Source organism: Esox lucius, chromosome 3, assembly GCF_011004845.1.
Source record: "Esox lucius isolate fEsoLuc1 chromosome 3, fEsoLuc1.pri, whole genome shotgun sequence".
Taxonomy (NCBI): domain Eukaryota; kingdom Metazoa; phylum Chordata; class Actinopteri; order Esociformes; family Esocidae; genus Esox; species Esox lucius.
The window spans coordinates 450,678-468,633 of NC_047571.1; the positions used below are offsets into that span (position 1 = coordinate 450,678).

The 17,956-nt window shown below is 40.6% G+C and overlaps 1 protein-coding gene across 7 annotated transcripts in view; it reads right to left on the minus strand.

The window, feature by feature from the left end:
- The window catches only part of palmda (palmdelphin a), a 157,036-nt gene that overhangs the window by 13,582 nt on the left and 125,498 nt on the right, over nt 1–17,956 (minus strand). For all 7 annotated transcript variants that reach the window (XR_004574894.1, XR_003781622.2, XR_003781624.2 and 4 more), the window contains one exon: nt 2,071–3,246. Coding sequence is in view for 2 of the 7 variants with exons in the window: in XM_029119003.2 (XP_028974836.1) it covers nt 2,071–3,246 (1,176 nt within the window). In the remaining 5 variants the exon portion in view is untranslated. The remainder of the gene's footprint in view (nt 1–2,070; nt 3,247–17,956) is intronic.

Genomic DNA, 17,956 nt, shown 5'->3' on the forward strand with positions numbered 1-17,956 from the left:
CTATGGCCAAGACCAAAGACCTGTCAAAGGACACCAGAAACAAAGTTGTAGACCTGCACCAGGCTGGGAAGACAATCTGCAATAGGTAAGCAGCTTGGTGTGAAGAAATCAACAGTGGGAGCAATTCTAAGAAAATGGAAGACATACAAGACCACTGATAATCTCCCTCGATCCGGGGCTCCACACAAGATCTCTCCCCGTGGGGTCAAAATGATCACAAGAACGGTGAGCAAAAATCTCAGAACCACACGGGGGGACCTAGTGAATGACCTGCAGAGAGCTGGGACCAAAGGCTACCATCAGTAACACACTACACCGCCATGGACTCAAATCCTGCAGTGCCAGACGTGTCCCCCTGCTTAAGCCAGTACATGTCCAGGCCCATCTGAGGTTTGCTAGAGAGCATTTGGATGGTCCAGAAGAGGATTGGGAGAATGTCATATGGTCAGATGAAACCAAAATATAACTTTTTGGTAAAAACTCAACTCGTCCTGTTTGGAGGAGAAAGAATGATGAGTTGCATCCAAAGAACACCATACCGACTGTGAAGCATGGGGGTGGAAACATCATGCTTTGGGGCTGTTTTTCTGCAAAGGGACCAGGACGACTGATCCGTGTAAAGGAAAGAATGAATAGGGCCATGTGTCAGGAGATTTTGAATGAAAACCTCCTTCCATCAGCAAGGGCATTGAAGATGAAACGTGGCTGGGTCTTTCAGCATGACAATGATCCCAAACACACCGCCCGGGCAACGAAGAAGTGGCTTCGTAAGAAGCATTTCAAGGTCCTGGAGTGACCCAAAATACCAGCAACAGTGTGTGAAAACCTTTTGAAGACTTAGAGAAAACGTTTGACCTCTGTCATTGCCAACAAAGTGTATATAACAAAGTATTGAGATGAACTTTTGTTATTGACCAAATACTTATTTTCAACCATAATGTACCAATAAATTCATTAAAAATCCTACAATGTGATTTTCAGGATTTCTTTTCTAATTTTGTCTCTCATAGTTGAAGTGTACCTATGATGAAAATTACAGGCCTCTCTCATCTTTTTGAGTGGGAGAACTTGCACAATTAGTGGCTGACTAAATACTTTTTTGCCCCACTGTACATAGTGTTGTACACATAAGTAAATGCATTAATAAAAAAATAAAGCAAACAATGACTATGATAGAAATTGTTATGTTGAACCAAACTATTACATGTTTATTCTCTTTCACACACACAGGTACTTTACCTTATATGCACACACATAGAAATTACAAAAATACATCCAAGTAACTGATATGAAAAGTAAGCCAGTTAGAATTAGTTTATTATTGTTATAGAGCAATCATGCAGACTATGAAAATGACAGTCATGGCATAACATCATTGCAATGTAATAAAGCTATATTATTTATTTAATAAATGCATTAGTATTAGTATTATCAAATCAAGCCTTTTGTCTATATTCTTAAAGTTTTTCTGTAGAAGTCCTGTGTAGAAGTTGCTTGAACAGTTTATTTGAGTAAGTATTATATTTATGGATACAAAATGCCATTTGAGTCAAAACATTTAAATGTTTATTTCTATTGATTTGCTATTTGCCATCACACTAGTGATTAACAGCATGTCCGTGAAAAGACAGTTCTATCTTATCTAAAGGTAAGAATATCAAGTTTCTCAATTAAAGCACCTTTTAACTTTGTAGGAATTTATAAAACAAACGTTACAGTGATAGGGTTTCTCAGGTTGTAGAGGGAGGCATAGTTTGAATTATTGCACAAAGGCTCTGGTATGAATACAACACATCATCACTATGTACAGAATATACAGTGATAGACAGACCTGAAAATATCATTCTCATCACAGTCTATGTTATATAGGTTAAAACAAGAAGAAACTTATACAAAGGAGAAACCAGGTATTTAGCATACATTTCATCACTAACAAACAAATGAGGTGGCTTAATAGTGCTGTATTCAAAATAAAGGAACTGATGTTAATAATGTCAGTGGTTGCAGTTTTTTACATGAGCGAGCAGCAGGGCTTTGATTTATTTGTAATTTTTTTCAGGTTTTGCTTACCTGTTGGCAAGCACTTTGCTGTCCCATTCTTGTCAGACTGTCCGTCTGAATAGAGGTAGTGTACCTCTTTGGCCTGTAGACCACGATAGACCAACCTCTTTGCTGATGCAATGCTAGTGTTACAATTGGCTGTGGGCTCTGCCAAGTATTGTAGTAAGTTCTGTCGAGGTTGAAAGTGATTGTAGCCTTCCGTGTTGTAGATGCTAAACTCATGATTACTTTCATCCACCCCATCCTCATCTCTAATGACGACAAGTTCGGCCCGGATAGATCCTTCATAGCCAACACCACATCCACTGTCATCCTTGGTGGTCTGGTAGCCCATAAAAATAGCAGTGACAGGGTCGGACATGTCCATTGCATTCAGGACACTAAAATGCGAGTCTACCTGGCAGATAGCGGACGGCCTTCTGTCCTTTTCAGTTATTGAGTCATAAAACATCCCACCTTGCTGTTTCTCTCTAGAGCTATGGTAAGAGTCATGGTTGGGGTGAAACTCTGCAGAATATGAGAAAGGGTTCTGATTGTACCCGTTGGTGAGTTGGAAGTACTCTTCATCCTGCCTGCCAATAAAAGAGTGAACTGGAATGTGAAGGGAGGAGGAAACAATTTCTGGTCCTGAGTAGTGGACTCCAGTGATGTAGATACGCTCCTTCCTGGCAGGGACATAACTTTCATATGACTCCTGCTTAAACCCAGTCCCGTTGATTCTGTTAACGAGTTTAGCATGACCCGGTTGGGGTCTGCTGGGGGCCCTCCTGCTGCAGGTGGTGGACAATGCAGGCAGGGATTTTAGGTTGCCCTGGTGATTCAATGTAACATCTCGGAGCAGCTCCTCTAAATTAGAGCTGAATTGCTGGTGGCCCCGTGGGTCAATGTTGGGAGAGAATCCCGGCACTGACTCCTGGTGGCTTTGTGAACCATTTTGAGACATCTGAGACCTAGCAGCTCTCAGCAGCTCCTCCACCTCCGTAGGACTGAGCTCATTAACTCCATTAGAATCATCTCCAAGCTGAGAACCATCAGACCGTAGGGCATAGATGGACTTGCGGCCGTCGTCATAGACTTTGACCCCTCGTTGCTGGATTTCCTGTGGGGTGACAGTGGATGAGGACAGTACATTGCTCTCTCCAGTATCGATGTCCTTCTGGACATTGACCTCCAAGGCAAAAATGGCTGGAGGAGAGACAGAGAGGAAGAGGAATATAATAGTTTATCTAAAACAGTGGGTTGTCACTAGGGATGGGCATTTTTGGCAATTTCTTATTTCGATCATTGATAGTGTCCGTCATGGAGACAATGATCACAATTTAATATTTTAGCAATATTTTGGATTACATTAGCACTTTCTGATAAACCAAAATGTTATTTTACAATATATTAGCTAAAATGACATATTAGTCAGAGTAAAACTGACTTATATTACTGAACAACACATGATTGATGAATACTGAATACAATATAAAGGATATGTTCTTCATCATAAAAATGAACACATCCCAGATAGCAAAAAATATCCGCACGGCTTCTTTTTGCCGCTGGCCCTAAACTGTCGGCTATAGGTGCGTGCTGCTGGCGGAGATGAAATGTTTGCCGCCGAATACGTCACTCCCGTTTCTGGCGGTTGCCTCGGTCTAATGGACCGCGGTCGTCCGGCGGCAAGACGCTTTTAAATACAAGGCTACTCTCAAAATCGACCAGCCATGTTTTCGCATCAGTTCGTCGCTCAATCGCGAGTTAAAGCCTGCAGCCTGCTAGCTAGCAAAGTCATCGACTACCATCGTTTAAGTAAGTACGTTTCCTTTTTGTGTAACGCAATATTATGTTTACATTGTTTTTAGTTTATATATTTAAAATGTGTAGTCATCTTTGTTCTTGCCTAACTAGCTAAAGTAGCCTTGTTTACGCAATGTTGCTAGTACATGTAGAAGTTTAACGAACTATAATAGGTAGCAAAAGCTTTACATCTAGAAAGACTAAGTTTAACTTTTAGTGTTTTCTAACGATGTATATATGTTGTTTAAATTATTTTGTTTGCCTAAACAAGTATGCTGCTAGTCCAGTAGCTAGAGTGGCTAGTAAGTGTTAGCTAGCACATGCTGTTTTGCCTTTGTTACAGTATACACTGTAGCTAGCAAGTTTTGTGCTGTGTTGCTACTGTACTGGATTTAAGGCGATTCTAATTCTCTGAACTGCTGTACTTTTTATGTTTGAGGAAAATTCTGTGTTCACTTGAATCACAACACTCGGTGAATACATTTTATTTTTAACAATTTCACTGTTCCACATTTGGCTGATAATGTTTCCTCCCCACAGTATAGCGACTGTATATTCCTAACGTTAACAATCCGGTTTTGTTCATGTTTTCTTGCAGATACCTTGGCCAGAGCATAACCGGTTATCTTCACCCAAGAGACCTACTGTTGTTCAATCGTTTTGGCTTTAAAGGTAAATGCATTGTTAGTCACAATGTCTAGTTACTGGGCCAAAAGGAAAATAATATTGAAAAGAGTTGAGAGGGACAAACAGGACATTCACTTGAATCACTACATGCTACAGAAGTTGCATCGATTCCAGAAAACCAGGAAAATGTTGAGCCATCTGTAGACTTCAGAGCTGGTATGTAAAATGTATTGCTGTGATGCTTAATTTGTGATCCTGTAACTAAACTATACACTTTGTTAGATTTTCAAAATTCTGTTCTCTCTTTCTCAGAACCAGGTTTCTCCCCAGTAATCCAGACTCCACTTCACAGAGCCAAGAGTTTGAGTACAAGTAAGTGATGTTATTTGTGACGTTTTTTGTCTTGGAAACTATTGCTTCTATTTAAGATTAGGAATCCTTTTATCCATAATCTGTTTTTCATTAGGGCACTTGACTTTATGGAAAACTAGGTGTTGAGGTGTGTTGTAAATATCATTAGCTTTGCACAGTTAAATTATTGTTTCATTACTGAATATGCAATCTCTGCAGTGAAATCAAAGCTGTTATGTTTGTTCCCCCAGCTCGTCAAGTACTAAGCTTTACACCACCAGCACCAAATTTACCCTGGCAGCATATGGGTGAAAACGCTGGAGGTATGTAAAACTAAGTTTTACATTTGAGTCCAATTCATTAAATGTATGCAATTACTTCAAACATATTTTTACGTCAATGATTATCAATAGGAGAAAGTCATCGCTTTGTTATTGGCCCTTGGACGCCCCTGGCATCTCGTGTACAGCACAAAGTTTTCAGCTGTGAAGGTATATTCTAGGCCTATGTCTTATTTTCCAGTGTTTTAACAGTATTGAAAATATTGCCTTTAGTAGTTGTTTTTTAATTTTTATGTAGATTTAAAGTGACTCCAGAATGAAAACCAAGCTCTGAGGGAGGAGAACCAAGCCTTGGGGGAATGCAATGCACAAGCAGGTGAGAACGTGCACTCTTTCGTAAATGTTACTTTTTTGTGTGTAATGTAGGTTCAGAATTACCATATGCCTTTGATTTTGTGGCTTCGGATGACAGCGGCTCACTTCAAGAGCAGGTGAAGCAAGTAGGGACAATGTTGAAGACGTTTGCTCTCACTGGGCAATCAGGTACACCTGTGGTTGTTAGTTTAATACCTGTACATGTAGTAGACCTAGATATAAATGTTGTAGTTTAGTATTTGAGGGACCAGGACTGACTACTTTTTTTCTTTTATTCTGGGAACCCCTGTAGGTGCGTTACCTGAAAGGAGCATCTGACCGTGAAGGCAGAAAAAGGCGCCGCACAGCTGAGAAGGACCCACAGCCGACCCCTTTAACCTAGGCTAACTACTGACACCCCAGCATCACTGACAACTGGAACACTTTCTTTATCCTGCAGTCAGTAACATCAAGAAGCCAGACTACACTCACCAAATCCACCCTGGTTGTTTTTGTATTTTAACTTTAGTATTGGCTTATTTCATTCCGTCTTAACGATTCTATTATAGTTTGTAAATCCTATTTCATACCTGTTACTTGATATTGCTAGTACCAAAATTCTACTTTCATTTCATCAGTGTGCTTAACTGTTATTCTATTAATAATAGCTTGGAAATACTATTTCATACCTCTGATACTTGATATTGTACATTACCTTGTACCAAATATTCTACTTAGTCTGTTTTTAACATCAGCATTTTTCATTCCATCACAGTGCTTAACTGTTATTCTATTGTTAAATATAGCTTGTAAATCCTTGTGCCACAGGTCAGCATTGCAGTTATAATGGTCTGTTCTACTACTGTTTTTACCTCCGTATTTTTATATAAATATATATGTCAAGTTTTGTTTATCACAGATACAAGAGACACAGATCTTATTGCAGCATGGTGTAAATCTTGTGCTCCAGGTCAGCAATGCCATTATAATGGTCTATTGTACCTCATTACTTGTTATGTTTACTGGTAATTATTTTCATCCCAGAGCTGACCTCTTTATATTATTAACAATTATTGTGTTTGTGTTATAATTTGCTTTTATGGCTGTTTTTTTTTACCAACATTTAATTGGAAACCTGCATGTTCTGTAGTGTGTATTTATATGTATATGTTTTTCTGCCTGTTATTTATTTCAGTGATCTGACACATCTTGTTTGAATGACAGTTACTGTACTTTGAAATGTGGAATTAAATCACCAAATGGAAATTTGTCTGGTTTGATCAATCATTATTCTCGATAAACTGCATGCTATAAATATTAAATATATATATATATATATATATATATATATATATATATATATATTATATATATATATATATATATATATATTCGAGCGATCTGCCGCAGATCGCGGCAGATCTCTCGAAAATAGCGTTTGCCGCGGAAGGTCCGCCTTCTGTATAACGGCGGTGGAACGGCGGTTGGCCCATGGGCCGGCGGTAGGAAGGCGGCTGCCGCTTTTAAAAAGCGGCTGCCGCTGGCGGTGAGCCGGCAAACGTGTTTGCGATTAAGACATTCTGACGCTTCTACTGTCTCTGGAGGACCGCCTCCGGTCCGCCGACTCATTGCTATCTGGGATGATGCTTTTAAACTACTTTATTCAACAGCAAATAAAACACTCTCTTAAGTGTTAGGCTACTTCAGCAGCATATTTCAACTGTGCTTATGAAACAACAACAAACACGAACAGCTTAGTTTTTTTTAAAGCTAAAGGAAAAAAAAGTTTATAAATTAAGGACACTTTGGGTATTGCCTATAAAACAGACGGAATAATTTATTAAAACAAGCGTCTGTAGTAATAGTCATCCTAGCTGTCTTTGACAGTCGTCTCATATAGAGCTTCTATTCTTCTCATGATTGTCTTGCGCGATGGGACGTTATACTGGGGTTCAACGTAATTCATCAGATCTTTAAACCCTGCTCCTTTGACAAAACGAATGGGCAGCAAATCCTTTGCTATCATTTCGGTGATTAGTTGTGTCATCTTTTCACCTCTAGCTGCGCTGCATTTCTGTCTCACGGTAAAAGATGCGATGCTCGTCTGAGTTGCGTCTTTGGTGGTATCGGAAGACATTTTATGTACAAATACTAGATGATAACGCATTGTACTTGTGGTAGATTTGTGTGACAGCTTGGCGCTGCATATTTTGCACTGAACTGTTTTTTCATCTATTTTTTCAAAGTAAAGACAGACATCACTTTGAAGCCATTTTCTCAGTTTTTCGGTTTGGACTTTGGACCGCGCTCTGACAACGCTAACCAATCAGAGCTCAAGGTGCCGCCCAAAATGCTGCTATATTTTTACCAATCAGGAAAAAAAATATTTTTTTAAACTCAGATCATCGTTTTTATGATCGAGCGTCGCAGTCACGTTCGAGTACAAGAGTGATCGAGTACTGTGCCCATCCCTAGTTGTCACATCAATCTGTGGTTGTCACAAACTGCTATAGTTGTAGCAAATGTTAATATTTTGAGAAAACATTTTTAGATAATGTATGTGCTTTTTACTTATATACTTTTGTTAGACAACACAACACAGAGGAATGTTGCTTTGCAATATGTGCCATTTTCCTTCCGTTCTTAGAAACTGCACAAAGGGTAATGGTTGGTCATGCAATGCTCACTACTGACAGGACCCCATACATCCTGTCCATACGTCCCGTGTGGATGCAAGAACAATGGACACTATGGAATGGAACTAGGGAGGTTGGAACATACATTGCACTGATATGATTGAAAGACAGCCAGATAGTGGAGAATATGTGTTAAAGGTTTGGTCTAGTATAAATATGCTGTTTAACACAGATATTTGGGGAAGCACAAAGACATCTGTAAAGACCAAAGGCTGACCATCTAGGAAAGACATATTTTGGACATGGGTCCATTATTATTCTGTAAAAGAGCCAGAATCTAACAGTTGGTAGCCGCGACCTGGATGGGTTCGGTTCTGAGATCCAATTCATCAATGTCTATCGTTGATTAAGAGGAGAAGATTGCTGACAGTCTACACCCATTTGGGATGTGGTTTCCTCATCCTCTGGCAGTGGTTGGTGAATCAGAATCTACACCTTTTAAAGAATGGTCAGGTTATATGTTGTGATAGTACATGCAATTGAGTGATATGTATCCAAGTACACAATTTGTATTGGAAAATCTTCCCTGTTGTGATGGGGAGTGCTTACTAGACTGAGTAGTATGTGTCACGTGTATTAAAAGTTCTAATATAGGTCCACTTTGATATTGTGAGAAATATTTGTTCCTTATTCATCTAGAAGTCCTTGCTAGGTGGATAGCAGTCTTTAATTGAAAAAATAATGTTAGAAAAAATTGAGACTGCAGCCCCTGATGTTAAATTGGACGTAGTAGCTAAATCATTAGCTGACGATGTAAAAATCGTCCTGTTCCAGGAAAATAATAATTTATGCAATATTTCTGATATACAGATGACATGGGGAAAAATACAGAGAATGTCTGATGGATTACAAAAAACAAGCTGGTCGCTGGTTGTATTATCAGAGATTAGGATAAGGAATGATACATTTCTTAAAGACAACCATGAAAAAGCTCTGAAGAAGGAGAAAGAAAATGTTAGGTTGTTGCCTGAACAGAAGTAGAAAAGGAAGAGGAACTGAACAAGCTGAAGGGAGGGAAAGTGGACACAGTGGCTCCCCCCTCAGTTAAAATGACATCCTCCCCACTGTACCCTCAAGCTGAAGTGAAAAAAGCAGCCAAGGTAAGCATCAGGTATCTGAGACCCGACGTGGAATAACCTAATGCAAAAATACAAGAAACTCTCTCCTACACAACAGCAAAGGTTGCTGGAAGCGGTGGAGGGAAACTAACAGACCCCTCTTATGGCCCATCTCTGCTGGAGTACACATGAAGTCTGATGGGATATACAGGTGCTGGTAGAATATCATCAAAAAGTTTATTTATTTCAGTAATTCCATTCAAAAAGTGAAATTTGTATAATGTATTCATTCATTCCACACAGACTGATATATTTCAAGTGTTCATTTCTTTTAATTTTTATGATTATAACTGACAACTAATGAAAACCCCAGAAAGTTAGAATATTACTTAAAATCTCAGAAAATTAGAATATTACTTAAGACCAATATAAAAAAAATATTTTTAGAAATGTTGGCCAACTGAAAAGTATGAACATGAAAAGTATGAGCATGTACAGCACTCAATACTTAGTTGGTGCTCCTTTTTCCTGAATTACTGCAGCAATGCGGCGTGGCATGGAGTCTGTGGCACTGCTCAGGTGTTATGAGAGCCCAGGTTGCTCTGATAGTGGCCTTCAGCTCTTCTGCATTGTTGGGTCTGGTGTTCCATAGGGTTAAGGTCAAGCGAGTTTGCTGGCCAATTAAGAACAGGGATACCATGGTCATTAAACCAGGTACTGGTAGCTTTGGCACTGTGTGCAGGTGCCAAGTCCTGTTGGAAAATGAAATCTGCCCTCCTTGTGCAAGGTGTGGTCGTCTTTTGGACAGCTGTCAAGTCAGCAGTCTTCCCAATTATTGTATAGCCTACAGAACTAGACTGAGAGACCATTTAAAGGCCTTTGCAGGTGTTTTGAGTTAATTAGCTGATTGGAGTGTGGCACCAGGTGTCTTCAATATTGAACCTTTTCACAATATTCAAATTTTATGAGATACTGAATTTGGGTTTTCATAAGTTGTCATTTATAATCATCAAAATTAAAAGAAATAAACACTTGAAATATATCAGTCTGTGTGGAATGAATATATGCATTATACAAGTTTTCACAAATAAATCAACTTTTTGATGATATTCTAATTATATGACCAGCACCTGTATGTGAATATGCTTTTAAACAACTAACCAATTTATTTTTTTAGTGGACAAAGGAGCTGAAGTTACTGTGATGTAAACACATCATATGGAAAACACATAAATCCTATTTACAGTTGTGTGACTGTAGACTACAGGAACGCAAATTAAACCATTTTCAAACTCACCCCACTGGTGGCAGACACATCGCCTCACTGACACCGGAATACTGTTTTTTCTGTGGCTAATGACTTTTGGTCAGTACTACATCCTGATGTCAGACCGTGGCTTGCCTTTACTGCTGGACCATCTACATGCAAAAGGTCACAAGGCTAGCCCTGACAAAGCACAAATCATGCAGCCACAGGTCACCTATCTTGGTCAGCTAGTCTCACAGGGTAAATGGGAAATGACTGAAAGTCGCATTGCAGCCATCCAAGCTGCAGAGGAACCCACTACTATTAAAGAAGTACATTATTTCATGGGCCTATGTAACTACAGCAGATGTTGGGTGGATTCATTTGCTGAAATAGCACAACCCCTAAAAGGTGACCCTGACTCAACGAGATTCTGTTCAGCTTGTTAAGGATAAATGTATTACCCTATTGTTATTCTATCCTTTATGCTACAAATTAACTGTAATAAATGGACTGTTTTAGACTAGGCCTGAAATTGCTTTAGATTGTTCATGGTTTTTCACATATAGAAGACCTAGGTCAGCATGCCCTGTTCTTAGAAGTGATTAGGGCCACAACCCGATCTTATCAACGGCCCTATTCAGTTGGTGCCAAGGTAAAGCTGCCTGTGTCTCCTCTGTATTCTTCCTTTTGTGTAGGACACTAGGGGTAGCTCAGATCAGGAGGTCTGGTAACTATGACCTAGAACTATGGTTGCCATGGCACTATAGGGTTCTATCTTGTTTTCCTATTAGTATGACGACTTGTTTTGTATGTATCTCACAGCATTAGAAATAATATTTCTGCCAGCTCACAAGGAGTATAAACAGCTAGAAGCCATAATATGTAATCAGAACAGTTGTTATGACACTACTCTATTGGTTTCTGTACTTACAATCTGTTTTGTGAAAGCGATTGTTCCCATGGATCCATGTTATTAAACTTGAAATAATCAACTGTTATACCAGACTCTGAGAAGTTTTTACTTGTATAAATCGTGAACATTTTCCACCAGCTCACAGAAGAACAGAAAGATGCCTTTATCTAACTCAAGATGGCACTGTCAGTATTTGCTCTGGGTATTCTTGACTCAGGACAACCATTCACCCTTTTTGTGGCTGAAAAAGATGGCTACATGATGTCAGTTCTGACACAAGACCATGGAGATCGCCAAAAGCCTGTGGGTTACTACTCTAAGAAATTCAATGATGTGGCCTTAGGCTGGGGCCCTTGTATGAGAGCTATGCAAGCAACCTACATTGCAGTGTCCCTGGTATCACCCATTGTTCTTAACCAAGAGCTTATCATCAAATGCCCACATGCAGTGCACACTCTCTTGACTATGAACTGAGCCGCACAAGTTACAGCTGCATGCTGGAACAAATGGTCTACAGTCTTAGAGGTGCCTAAAATCAGCATACAGCATGGTACACCCTCTAATCCTGCCACCTTGATGCTTCCGCCTGATTGCACATTGCTTGAACTGTTGTGAGTTGGTTTTGTACCAGCATTGTGATTAATTCACAAAAGTACATCACCATGTGAATCCTGAATTTGTGTTATATACTGACGGTTCCAGCATTGTGGAGGGGGGAGAGAGGAAGGCGGGATGGGTAGTTACTACATCTAGTGATGTAGTGGTATTTGGTGTTTTACCAGCAGGAACATCAGTGGCAGAGCTGGTGGCTCTGACAGAAGCATGTAAACAGTCTGAAGGGAAAACAGCAAACATCTACATGTACTAAAGGTATGCATTGGTGTCACACATGATTTTGGAAAAATCTGGAAGAACAGAGGATTCATGTCATCGCTGGGGGCTCCCATGAAGAATGGACCAGAGGTAATGGCTCTACTGGAAGCTCTCCAGTTACCTGTTCAAGTTACAATCATGAAAAGAAAAGCACATGGCATGATTCTCACAGAAGAGAACAAAGGCAATGATCTGGCTGATAGAGCTGCAAAGGCGGCTGCCAATGTACCGTAATGTACCATTTCGTGGGAAAATGATGGAACCCTGGTGTGCCGAAACTATCTTGGCAAACTGCAACATCTGTATGGGAAATAATACAAAGGGAAAAGTGAAAGTGCAGACACATTGGGCACCTGCCCTGCCAGTACCCTTCAGCCACTTACAGGTTGACTACATCACTCTGCCTAAGAGTAAAGGATATGAAGACGTGTTGGTAATTGTTGACCGCTTCTTACGATGGTTGGAGGCCTATCCTACCAAGAAAGGGACACCCAGCACACGGCAAAAGGTTTGATTCATGAAATATTCCCAGATGGGGATTACCAGAACAATTGGACTCTGATCAAGGAACTCACTTTACTGGGAAAGTGTGTCAGGAGGTAGCTTGCCTGCTGGGCATTGACTGGCGACTACATTGCCCTTACCATCCCCAGTCAAGTGGTCATGTGGAACACCAAAACCAGGTTGTGAAGAACAGATTGGCAAAAATGCATCAAGAAGGGATTGCATGGCCTGATGCCCTGCCTACCATCCTATGCAGTATAAGAGCTACACACAACAAGACTACAGGGTTAAGTCCATTTGAGACTGTCGCAGGCAGGCCTATGTCACAACCAGGCATGCTAGACCTGAGAAAAGCAGATAAACACATGAGTGATACTATGCTTAATTATTGTATGCAACTGTCAGAAGCAGACCGACAGGTCAAGGAAGCATGGGGAACAGCTCCCGAGGGGGGGCATGATGTAGGGCCAGGACAATGGCTAATGATAAAAAACATCTTACAGAAACATTAGGAGCAAAGTGGGAAGGCCCTTACCAAGTCACTAGATCAGCAGTGAAGGAACAGGGGAAATGCCAATATAACCCCCAGTAATGGCACTGAAACTGTATGTTATGCGAACACCTTAGGCAAACTAATAACTACGGGCATGATTGCTCCTAATGGAACTCACTTCATTTGTGTCCCCAATGCCTATCCATGGCTCCCACCTTTATGGCGAGGATCATGTTATTTGGGTTATGTAATTCTGCATGTGAAACTGAATCCAGATACAGAACCGCTATATTAGCAAGAAAAGTTATTAGTATGGCTAGCTCTATGGAGGCTTAGCTAATATGACCTCTGAACATTTTAAATTGCAGTTAGATGAAATGTTTGCCCTTCTTACTGTTGCAATGCAAAATAGACTTGCACTCGATTACATATTGTCGGCTCAGGGGGAACCTGTGCTGTGTGTTGTACCTACATACCTGATAACTCTGAAGAACTGACTGATTTGGCTGGTAATATCTGTGAGGAAGGTGCCAAATACCATAATTACAATCCTGATGATTTAGGTTTTTCTATGTGGTTGTCATCTATTTTTGGCAAATTGGAATATGTACAAAGGGCAATGGTTGGACATGCAGTGCGCACTACTGATAGGACCCCATACCTCCTGTCCATAAATCCTGTGTGGATCCAAGAACAATGGACAATTAGGGAGGTTGGAACATATATTGCACTTACAGGTGCTGGTCATAAAATTTGAATATCATCAAAAAGTTGATTTATTTTAGTAATTCCATTCAAAAAGTGAAACTTGCATATCATAGTCATTCATTACACACAGACTAATATAGTTCAAATGTTTATTTCTTTTAATTGTGATGATTATAACTGACAACTAATGAAAATCCCAAATTCAGTATCTCAGAAAATTTTAATATTACTTAAGACCAATACAAAAAATATATTTGTAGAAATGTTGGCCAACTGAAAAGTATGAACATGAAAAGTATGAGCATGTACAGCACTCAATACTTAGTTGGGGCTCCTTTTGCCTGAATTACTGCAGCAATGTGGCGTGGCATGGAGTCAATCAGTCTGTGGCACTGCTCAGGTGTTATGAGAGCCCAGGTTGCTCTGATAGTGGCCTTCAGCTCTTCTGCATTGTTGGGTCTGGCGTATCCCATCTTCCTCTTCACAATACCCCATAGATTTCCTATAGGGTTAAGGTCAGGCGAGTTCGCTGGCCAATTAAGAACAGGGATACCATGGTCCTTAAACTAGGTACTGGTAGATTTGGCACTGTGTGCAGGTGCCAAGTCCTGTTGGAAAATGAAATCTGCATCTCCATTAAGTTGGTCAGCAGCAGGAAGCATGAAGTGCTCTAAAACTTCCTGGTAGACGGCTGCGTTGACCTTGGACCTCAGAAAACACAGTGGACCAACACCAGCAGATGACATGGCACCCAAAACCACCACTGACTGTGGAAACTTTACACTGGACTTCAAGCAACGTGGATTATGTGCCTCTCCTCTCTTCCTCCAGACTCTGGGGCCTTGTTTTCCAAAGGAAATGCTAAATTTACTTTCATCAGAGAACATAACTCAGCAGCAGTCCAGTCCTTTTTGTCTTTAGCCCAGGCAAGACACTTCAGACACTGTGTCTTGTTCAAGAGTGGCTTGACACAAGGAATTTAACAGCTGAAACCCATGTCTTGCATACGTCTGTGCGTGGTGGTTCTAGAAGCACTGACTCCAGCTGCAGTCCACTCTTTGTGAATCTCCCCCACATTTTTGAATGGGTTTTGTTTCACAATCCTCTCCAGGGTGCGGTTATCCCTATTGCTTGTACACTTTTTTCTACCACATCTTTTCATTCCTTTCGCCTCTCTATTAATGTGCTTGGACACAGAGCTCTGTGAACAGCCAGCCTCTTTAGCTATGAACTTTTGTGTCTTGCCCTCCTTGTGCAAGGTGTCAATGGTCATCTTTTGGACAGCTGTCAAGTCAGCAGTCCTCCCCATGATTGTGTTGCCTACAGAACTAGACTGAGAGACCATTTAAAAGCCTTTGCAGGTGTTTTGGGTTAATTAGCTGATTAGAGTGTGGCACCAGATGTCGTCAATATTGAACCTATTCACAAAATTCTAATTTTCTCATTTAGGTTTTTCATTAGTTGCCAGTTATAATCATCAAAATTAAAAGAAATAAACACTTGAAATATATTAGTCTGTGTGGAATGAATGTATACATTATACAAGTTTCACTTTTTGAATGGAATTACTGAAATAAATCAACATTTTGATGATATTCTAATTTTATGACCAGCACCTGTATATGATATTGGAGATAGTGGAGGGGATGTGTTGAAGGTTTGGTCTAGAATAAATATGCTGTTTAAGACAGATATTTGGGGAAGCACAAAGAAATCTGTAAAGACCAAAGGTTGAACATTTAAGAAAGACAAGGAACGCTTCTTCCCATGACTTGGGTTCATTATTATTCTTAAAAGAGCCAGAAGCTAACAATATGAAGAGAGAAAGATCAGCCCTTCTCTCTGCAACTGGACTCCGGACTTCCTAAGTAGTTAATGTAGGGTATCATGTGTCAGAATGGTGATTTATGGCCCTGGAGGGCGGGGCTTCCATATTGATGTGACAGGTGGGTGGGACATCCAGTTTGTAGGGTGGGACTTCCTGTATGACGTATGTTAGGGTGGGACTTCCTGTATGACATATGTTATGGTGAGACTTCCTGTATGACGTGTGTACAGGTGCGACTTCAGGAGTGACGTATGCATGTCCGGTACCTTTGTGATTTATGATTACATTGATGTGTCAGTGTTTAAAGTTTTACAACGTCTGATGAGCAAAACAGACTAGTGTTATAACCGGTGGGTTATGTTTGATGATTAACAAATGGCCCTTAGGGTTCCGGAATGTTAATTAACAAATGGCCCTTAGGGTTCCGGAATATTAAATTCCCAGGCAATAAATAAGTGTCAGCGGTAAGCTGTTTGATGTTCAACAAATGGTGTTTGTCAGATCTAAAACCCCCGGTGTTTAATCTTCTGACAAGGGGTGCAACAGTTGGCCTACAACCGGTGGTTGTTAACCTTTCATGTTTTATGGGTTGATTGGCGTGGTCTGCGTATTTAAATCACGCAGACATCGGTGATGGTCATTCAGTCTTGCCTGAGCAAACTTACCTACACAATACAAAACATGTAGGATTGTGCGGCGATCAATGTTTTGGGTGAAACACTGGTAAAAGCTAACAGCTTAAACACAACTCAGCGATTTGGTAAGAAATTACAGATGGACCGCGGAGATGCAATCAACATGCCAGCCCCGAAGAAACCAATGCAGAGTTTAACCCAAATCCATCAACTACACCAGGATATGTTGGCACAGGAATGGGGATTGGATGATGGTCGGATCGGTGGATACATTTTTAACCCTGAGCTACCGCAGGTGGCATTTTATGAATTACCCAAAGGCCATGTGTATAAGGCTGGGGTGACCGATCAAATGGTTTTTAATGCCGGATTATGGGCCACCTTTCAAAAACAGTAGATGTATTGTTTAAAGTTGTCGAGGGGCTGAAAGAGTATGACTCTGTTAGATTGGAGCTATTTCCGGAAAATGACAGCGGACGGATCGACTGACGTAAGACCCTGAAGCCCCGCCTTAAGCTAAGACCGACCTCAACACAGCATAAAAACAGACAGACGGCCTGAGACTATCAAGCAGTCGGAAGAATTTACGAAACATGTCTCAAGATTACAACCAAGCGGTGATTGAAGAACCCAAGACCGAGGACTGGCTGTGTGACACCTGGGATGACAACGCTGAAGCCTTCTACGGAACCCCTGACCCCGACAGCTCGATTCCACCGGAATACCCAGCAAGATACTACCACTGGATTGACCGGATTGGTGATCAGCTAGGTCCTCTTACATGTCATACATTTCAAATGCTAACAAGAGTTATCACAAAATGGACAAACACCTTGTACCAAATGTTTTAAAGATCATCAAAGCAACAATGGGTATGATTCTGGAAAACGTTGTTGGGGCTATTCTACACAAAGCATGCATCGGATGTGAAGTGGACCACCCGTGCCAGACAAGACATTCATGTCTCAAACCGCCCAATTATTTTTTTGAGGCCCATTATGATGACATTGTGGCGACAGTTTTAACACCGCGACTGAAACGTGTTGGTCAAGGCTTTGAACGCATCGGGTTTTCACGCACCAATGACTGATGTTCACAAGGCCGCTGAGAACTTTCTGCATGAGCTCAAGTTGGAGCCGAACATCACACAGAGACTGAGTGAGAACAGGGATGAATACATGCACAAATTTTATGAGGATGTTGTATGCGACGCAGCGGCATCATGGTGTGATGAAAGCAAAGTGTCTGATGTCTAAGGCCAGGGTAGCTTCAGTTCTCATGTTAACATGTATATAAACAAAGACTATGAGAAATCTGAATGTTTGTGTAACTTTTCTGAATATTTTGGTTGTGTAATTTCGAAAACTCAAATAAAACGATGTTAAACATGTATTAATTCTCATTATTGCTCGAACACTCTACGATGTCTGAACAGGTTATGAAAAGTATTTACTACGACCCGGCAAACCCTGGTTCTTATGTGGGTAGAGAGGGTTTGAAAAGAGCATACTTGGAACAAACCGGGGACATCCTAAAAAAT